At 45.1% G+C, this 8,114-nt stretch overlaps 3 protein-coding genes across 3 annotated transcripts; all 3 read left to right on the top strand.

The window, feature by feature from the left end:
• Window positions 1-216: 216 nt before the first annotated feature.
• V1508DRAFT_406890 (uncharacterized protein) lies at window positions 217-1,773 on the top strand (the record flags this gene model as incomplete). The annotated part of the gene is made up of 1 exon (XM_066938810.1): window positions 217-1,773. The coding sequence occupies one exon, from the start codon at window positions 217-219 to the stop codon at window positions 1,771-1,773; it is 1,557 nt and encodes a 518-aa protein (XP_066792619.1).
• Window positions 1,774-3,259: 1,486 nt separating this feature from the next.
• V1508DRAFT_427220 (uncharacterized protein) lies at window positions 3,260-3,988 on the top strand. Its single transcript, XM_066941654.1, has one exon. It carries the CDS (start codon window positions 3,513-3,515, stop codon window positions 3,792-3,794), a length of 282 nt encoding a protein of 93 aa, XP_066792618.1. The 5' UTR covers window positions 3,260-3,512; the 3' UTR covers window positions 3,795-3,988.
• Window positions 3,989-6,808: 2,820 nt separating this feature from the next.
• On the top strand, window positions 6,809-7,669 carry V1508DRAFT_427213 (uncharacterized protein). Its single transcript, XM_066941653.1, has 2 exons — window positions 6,809-6,882; window positions 6,935-7,669. The coding sequence occupies exon 2, from the start codon at window positions 6,936-6,938 to the stop codon at window positions 7,470-7,472; it is 537 nt and encodes a 178-aa protein (XP_066792617.1). The 5' UTR covers window positions 6,809-6,882; window position 6,935; the 3' UTR covers window positions 7,473-7,669.
• Window positions 7,670-8,114: the final 445 nt, after the last annotated feature.

The raw sequence follows: 8,114 nt of genomic DNA, 5'->3' as shown, positions 1-8,114 counted from the left end.
GAATCCCTCGCGTCTCGTATTATCATACTCAACACCACGTTATTGCGCTAGAACGCCTCGGCGAGGGATGCTCATCTGTTTTTTTTACTTAGTAGACAATGCCTCCATACCCCATTTCCCACCAGATAAATCTCTTCAGTCAGTTCCTGTGCAACCGGCTTAGGAACGCGCAATCGTGCCAATCTTGGAACACTTAAGTTAAGGCGCCGTAAGGTCATGGCCTTCTTCATCCTCCCCAGATCTCGAGATTTCAAAAACGCGAAGCAGTTGTATTTCGACAGCCCAAAGCAAATTACGGGGACCGGCCATATTCGTCGCAAAGCTGCATCTAAGCAAGGTTTCAGTCATGACGAGATCGAGTTTCCGTCGATTCTAAAAGGCAAGCATGTGCTCCTGGCAACAGAATCATTCGGACCAGTGAATGGAGTGAGTCGCACAACATTAAGCCTAGTACAATATCTACGCGCCCATTCCGTTCATGTGGCTGTTGTGGCACCAGAATACAAAGGGCAGCAGTCGAAGACCGAGAAGATTGACGACTTTGAGATCCGGCTGAGAGGTTATCCGATGCCATATGATACGAGTCTGACTGTTGTGTACCCATTCCGTATCGACAAGTTATTCGAAAGGGCTTTCCAGCAACAGCCCGATATCATCTACTTGGCTAGTCCCGCTTCTCTCGGATTTCAAGTCCTCCTCCAACTACGGCAATTGAGCCATCAACCTCCCGTCCTTCTCAACTTCCAGACCGACCTCTCAGCCTATATCGAAATCCTCTTCCCGATCCCGCTTTCTTATTGGGGCGTCTGGGTATTCCGCGCCGTCCAAGGTTATCTCTTTAGTCACCCATCGGTACGAAAGGTCTTCTTCCCTTCCCGTGGTGTCCGGGAGTATTTGGAGAAAGCAGGTGTGCCGTCTTCCAAATTGCTCAATCTAAGGAGAGGAGTCAAAACTGACCTTTTTAATCCCTTGGCCCGATCTCCAGAGTATCGCAAAGAACTGGCTCCAAATAATGAAATAATTCTTGTTTGTGTAGCTCGATTAGCTGCAGAAAAAGGATTCGAGTTTCTCGCAGAAGTTGCGCGAAGCTTAATCGCGAAGAAGTTTCCCTTCAAGCTTCTGATAGTTGGCGGAAACTGCAATGCGAACGTTGCAAAAGAAATAAAAGATCTTTTTAGAGAAATGGAGAATCACGTTGTATTCTCTGGTTTCTTACAAGGAGAGGACCTGGCTCGAGCATATGCTTCCGCTGATATTTTCCTTCACTGCTCCATCACCGAGACATTTGGACTCGTTGTTTTAGAGGCCATGGCAAGTGGAATCCCAGTGGTTGCGCGTGATATGGGAGGGCCGTCCGAAATCGTGGAGGACAGGGAATCAGGATACTTAGTTGCCCCGTCGGATCTGGAAGGTTTCGTGGCGTGTGTAGAGAAGCTGGGGCGAGATGTGGAACTGCGCGCGAGCATGGGGAGCTGTGGTCGAGACATTGCCTGTCATGCTACTTGGGAAAAGATCAATAATCGAGTGGCTTGGCAGATCGCTGATGCACTGCCTAAAAATATCTCCGCGACTCAGACGAAGTTCAGGGCTCGGCCGGTATTGTATTCACTTTCTTCCCTGCTTGTGTATATGAGGGTCACCGGACAGATGGTGATTATATGCGGAGTATGGCTTGGGTTGATCATTACTTGGATATTAGTGAGGGCATCACTTCTGTTGAAGGCGAATGCGTTGTGGGTCCGTCATACGCTTGGAAGAATTTTGTCTCGATGATTTCGTAGTATCTCCTGCTATACAGAGATCGAATTTGAGATTATATACGCTTTCTTAGAGATTGGAGAGAACGCGTTCGTTTGAAGTATTATATGTCACGCCCCACACTCTTGATGAAACGCGAGCAGAGAGAGAAGCTTTCTGTGTCAGGTTTGCTGGTTTCGTTGGTCTCGGACGTCTGGAAGTATAAGTTTCTCACAACGATTGATCGTCACTTTTAGCAAGCGTCATGCCAACTATATGATCGATCATATCGATGGCAAACGGTCGTGCAGCAATATTGTCCGATGCTCTCCGGCTCACGAGACCACCTCTCAACAGCTGAGAAATAATACGCTCTGCCTTCTGAGCAATCATGAGATATCGTGAATCACTGAGTTATTTACAGCAGACTCTTTCTAGCATGGGATATTAGCTTCCCGTTCCCGTCTGAGCTGCTTCTCATCACTAGTTGCCTCTTATAACTCTCATTTCATATCGATTCTAGGTTGAAGAGCTTGTAAAAAAAACAAAACTGTCGTACACTTTTTCCATGTCACCTTTTTGTATCGAAACCCAATTTTTATCAAACCCAATTTCCTTCAGCAAGTCCAGAAATGTTCCAATATCTATCTGCCGGCTCCACAACACATCCGAATAAAAGTCATTAGTCTCCGCAGTTGCAGAACATACCAATTCCGCCGCAAAATACTTTAGATACCCCCTAAACTCTGTTATAGAACATTGGCCTTGCCAAATGTGATATTCGGTGCTGCTGTCTATTAAACCTAAACCCTGACGTAGTGGAGTAGACGACAGATATTAAACCTAAACCCTGACGTAGTGGAGTAGACGACAGAGTCCCGTCGACGTAAGAACCGACTCGCTAGCTTCCGAGACTCACTGGCGTCAGTCATGCGGACTGCTGTAAGTCAATTCACACCTTGTTGGAAGTTCTAGGCTGGATCGTTGTTGATGTGCTGGTCAGCCAACAGTCGCACCCTGACACTTCATCAAACTCAACTTATTAGAGTCAGCCAAGGACGTCAGTTCGCGCGTCGGTCTCCTCTGCCGTCTCGGGGTCGCGGCGGTGACACCATCGGTACAGATCTGAATATATCCTAAACTCTTGTCCGCTTGGGTATCATATATATACATACATGGGGTGAGTCTTTCGTTCTCAAGTAAGAGACAAAAGTAATTCACAGATGTATGGTCTGTCTGGCGCGAGAACCTATCGGGGGACTGTCCGTTAATGCTAGAAGCGATATCTCGATGAAAATTTATCCTAGCCTTATCAGGTTAGTTGGGGTTTCCCACCTACGGCACGAGAGGTTTAGGGTTAATCCATCCCCTACTGCCCAGGAAATACTTTGTTCAGAAACACTTTATTTGTCCGCGCGCATACTTACGGTCCGCATGAACTAAGTGCACATTCTATATCGCGCTCCATCATTCCCACACAGACAGCTTGACGTACCTCAGGAATGCACAAGACGGATGGGTCAATCGGTATTAGTAAAGCCAATAATTATTTAATATATTACTCGTAATAACTATAGTTCTACAACTGTACATAAACTTAGTTACGGAGAATTATGACGCACGATTGGTTAACTTAATTGTTATTATCGCTTCAGCTGTCATATACGTGATTCCTATGTGAAAGATGATAACTTAGGAATTCCGCCCATACGACAATGAGATGAAATTTTTTGGGATGTCTTATATTCTTACATTCAGCCGTCGCAGTCTTTATTATGACGAATGCAAAGCTAGTGTCAGCCGCACTGATGACTGCTGTGATTACATCAATGAACTGCTGCATAGATGGCAAATTTGCTACATCTACGTCGGGAAGGTGTAAATCGGGAGATATCATGATTTTATCAGGGAGCAAGGCAAACGATTTGTGGAAGAGAGCGTCGGCGGATCAGATGCCGTGGCAGACGGCCAGCTTATATCACCTGGCTCGTTGGTGCCCCATGATCGACGCCATTAGTGTTAACAAGACGCGCTCGTTGGCTGGTCATGGCGTTTAGTCCCGTCCTTTCGTACATCAGATGTCGCAAAAGCTACCTGCCGTTTCGAGATTTTCTCTGATGATATCGACCCTTTCGCTGCAGCCAGAAGTTGGAGAACCCAACTTGAATTTACTGCAATAGAGTTGGGGTCAATGTAGAAATCGTTGGGAGACACTTTGTAGTATAATATGTACTGTGGTGGGTTCGAGGAGATTACTCGTTGTGGTTGATATTGTTGTTAATATTGTTTTGACAGTTAACTGGCGCGAAAATCTGCAGGATGCGAGTTGTTATAGACTAAACATAGACAGTACTGTAGTTGTTATTTCAAGGCCAACACGCTGTGATGAGTAATGAATTTATATGTCTCATATGTGGCACCAATGACAACAACTTGCCTATAAAGACGTGCTTTTTTGAAACACCCTCTTGCAAAAAAGAATACTTGACACCGTTGTCCACGGCCAGATTTACGCTGTTAATGTAACTTCGCCCCATACGGACTCCATGAATTTTACAAAGTTCAGGTAAGCGGGCTTGTGGTTGCTGCTGCTGCGACTATGGTAATAGCACTCGACCATTGGGACTCCGTACGTGCACAGGAAAATAACCTCGAGGACGCGGTGGTTGAATGCATGAGAAATGGGTTGCGCGTTGTGTACTAGCTTTGGGCCTAAATATTTGGCGGTGCGGCACGGATGATAAAATTCCCTCGTACGCACGCATGGATTAAAAATAGGCTTAGACATGTTAAATGGGCTACCAGTCGAATGTTATGTCGCTTTGCCCGGGAAAAGTTGTTACTTACGGAGACCACAATCCGGTTAAACTGGGAATTGCCATTTTCGCGTTAGCTTCTTCGACGACTGATTATCAGGTCGTCGCGCGGCAGCCGGTAGCTTCTGTAAGCTCCATTAGACTGCTAGAATCTTCAATGGTACTATTTAGACGGCGAGGCGTCCTTTATCAGCCGCTTGCGTTCCGTTATAGGTCAGCGCCGCGGTTCAGGAGAGCTGTGAGTCGAAGCTGACCACCACTGCCGAATATGTTCGACCGGCTTGAAGATCACGTATATGTGAATAATACCGTCATTTATTCCGCGGTAGCTATTTATTGGTGCTGATTATATTGATAACTTTGGTACATTAGAGACCATGTCGTGGACATGTCATGGACCAAAAGTGTAGCTATTGCCACATAACTAATATTTAACCTTTCGCCTCATGCTACCCTCACTTCAACATGGGGAGCTTACCCGTTCACAATGGGTAGTATGGTCCGCTACCAAAATTGGCCAACTAAAACAGTTAATGTCAGACGCCTTATTCTGTTCCCGGCCATCTGTTTTCCATACGCAACTTTGACAAGTAACTATTTGTGGTATATACTTAAGAGCTATGGCAACAGTGCGCTGAATTCTCTCATTCATTTTTAAGAAAGACGACCAATGCAAACAAGTACGCGCCAGTGCGGGCAGAGAAATGCGCTGGCAATAGTTACTAGCGATGCCTAGAGTCAGCTCAAATCATTACTGGGTCTCGTGATCCCACGCCACCCAACAATTCCGAATTAGCCGTCTTCAGTTGTTCTCATAATTCTTAACTGCTGGTCTACGTTTTGTAGCTAAGACAGACAAATCTGGGTAGCTGCGAATTATCGCAGTACGATAAGTTTCGGCAGGGTAAGGGATGATCAAGTTTCGGTGTCCGGGTTCAAGCACCCATTCAATTCCATATTGCTTAGATATGAGAGACTTCTTAACTTGGCTAGGTATTATGCTGGAGCGTTGCATTAGCGTACACCCGTTTGCGCCAATTGCGTGCCTAGTTAGAACGCACTGAATTAAGCAGCATTATTCAGCTTGAATTTGGTAATCGGCGGAGGCGATCTAAGTGTATATACGTTTGCTCGGTACTATTTTTATATAGCTGACTAGTCACTCACAGCCAGCTTCCACAGTAGGCACTGGATAAATTCAGCTATATTACAACCAACAATTTTCATCTACCTATTGATTGTGATGTTCACTTACTGGCCAATTGGGCAGAATTTGAGGAGCAATACGTCCGGGAAAGGAACCTTACCAATTTTAATTCTTAACGATAAAGCTTAACAGCTCGTCACGGATATGTACTTTTAGCTGCCAAATTCGGTAGAGACACAAGCTAAGCTAATATGTAACATGCAAGAGTCAAGCGAGACAATTTTGGCTTCAAAGATTAAAAATCGAAGGAAAATACCGACTTACGGGTTAGGTTAGAGGCGCGTCTGCAAGGTCTGTGGACTTGAATATTCTGCTAATATGATAAAGCCGAAAAAGTACAAGGTACCAGATTGCTATCGTTCTCTAACCCTGTTCTGTCTGAGTTAAAAGCAAATGTCAATTCGTCCGATCGTGCCGGTATTAATCATCAGGCCTGTTCTCTCCACTGGACCCATTCGATCGGCGATCACGGGCGGGTATACCGTAGACTTTACCTTGAGATTCTGCGAAAGTAGTGCATAGAAAACGTCTATTAGTAAATGAGCGGCTGGTATTGTTCCAATCAGGCCAGCAGGGTTGCCATCCAAAGTATCCGTTATGTGTCTAATATATTATATGACTTGAGCGCACTTGCGAATACGGTATAAGCTGACTCTCGCGTGCCAAAAACGGAGACCTGTCACTGTCAAATCCTTCAATTGGGACTGTCAAGTGGTTCAATTAGTCTGCTATCAAAGAGGCTGGAAATGATCCTGTCAGCAAGTAGTGCTCGCGTCCTGCACGTATGCCCTATTCACGGCTTCGACGCAGCCTACATCCAACGTGTCTCATATCCACGATTGTTACTTCGGACATAAGATGTGTCCAATTTCGGCCGGTGCGAATACATGCATGAAAATTCCAGTGTTGCGCATATTCCTATTATGGCTGCTGCAACCAATGGTGCAACCATATGGCAACCATCAGGTCGGAAGCACCCAGTGCAACAGTACAGGCTAAGTACGAAAGTACATAAAAGGAACCCCTCCCTCAGAAACGATTATATACGGCGAACGAACTGGTCCCTCACCAAAGTTAGAGTTGATTTCCCCCGCGACGAAAATTTGAATTGGACATACTAGAGTGAGATATCTATCAAAGAATTGAAAATGAGCCATACTAATGCAGAGCTAAGAATGTCGTACATATTTCGAGTTATTTTTGTCCTACTGGCGTTGGCATACTCGACATCCGCGAAGAAAATTAGCAGCACTACGCTGTGCCTGTTTAAGGGCCATCCTAAGCATGATCCTCAGGAAGTCATGTTCTGGGTGGAACAGAAGGGAAACCAACATAACATGCCCTTTTATTCATTGAGCGACCTTGGGTATAGTGACTTCAAATCAATTAAAGTGACTCTCAAAGACGGTTCGAAAGGCAATGCATTAGTTTACCTATATGATAACAGAGAGGCAGAGGACGAGAATGTGGCCTTTGTGAAGTTTGAGAACACTGCATATCACTTCTCTGGAAGTGAAGCTTTAGATTTTGAATTGTATAAGGAAGTAGGCGGGAAAAGGGTTGAGATAGTTTTGGAGGTCGAAGTAGGCAGCAAAAAGGTAGTTGTTGACTTTGGGTCATGTGCTAAACCAGAGTATTACTGGGACTTCGACGTATCTACCACCGCGGGTATCGTTGCAGGACACGTCAAGCGTGGTTACAATTACCCTTAATCTGTTTAATTCTTCGTTATGATTGAGTGTGTGGTTGGAGCAAATTTCACGAAAGTATTTGTTAATCCATTACTTATTTTTTAAAATTGCTATGCTAAATTTGAGGAGGATTTATTAGAGTTAATATTCACATATTGGTTGATGTATTTCATTGCGATAGTTGCAACAGGTTCATAAATATAACGGTTAGATCGCAGTGTAGAAGACTTCTTATATGCCGGGAAAAGCGGACACACCCGTCGTTAAACCTTCTATCTATTAGGCTTCTCCGCATTTTCAGCTCAGGGGCACACAACAAATATGCTGAGCGAAGCTTTTCATAGGCCCCTGACCAATTGACGTATACCGGTACACTGACGCCCACAAACTCCCAATCTCTAATCTCGTCTTTAGTAACGTTGCTACACCGCATTCTACAATCAATATGTCCTATTATTTACAGAAAGCTCATAGTTGGGTTTAAGTAATGATAGCCGGAGCACGGCCAACGAACATGACCATGTGGCAGCAAAGGAGACTGTAAGCATGGCATAATTATTAAAGCCTACCAAGGATACAATTTCCACGAGCAACCATCTTTAAACCCTGAACCCTGAGACGGGCCCAGTCACTGCCACTGAAGCACGGCATGGGGAGGTCGCT

The sequence above is a fragment of the Lipomyces doorenjongii genome, assembly GCF_038497915.1.
Source record: "Lipomyces doorenjongii strain NRRL Y-27504 unplaced genomic scaffold V1508scaffold_114, whole genome shotgun sequence".
Lineage (NCBI taxonomy): Eukaryota > Fungi > Ascomycota > Lipomycetes > Lipomycetales > Lipomycetaceae > Lipomyces > Lipomyces doorenjongii.
Note: the sequence above shows the minus strand (reverse complement) of the source record. Positions and strands in the feature narration are given on the sequence as shown.

Excerpts from the sequence above, each read along its gene's own strand:
- V1508DRAFT_427213 (XM_066941653.1), top strand. The coding sequence starts at position 6,936 with ATGTCGTACATATTTCGAGTTATTTTTGTCCTACTGGCGTTGGCATAC.
- V1508DRAFT_427220 (XM_066941654.1), top strand. The coding sequence starts at position 3,513 with ATGACGAATGCAAAGCTAGTGTCAGCCGCACTGATGACTGCTGTGATT.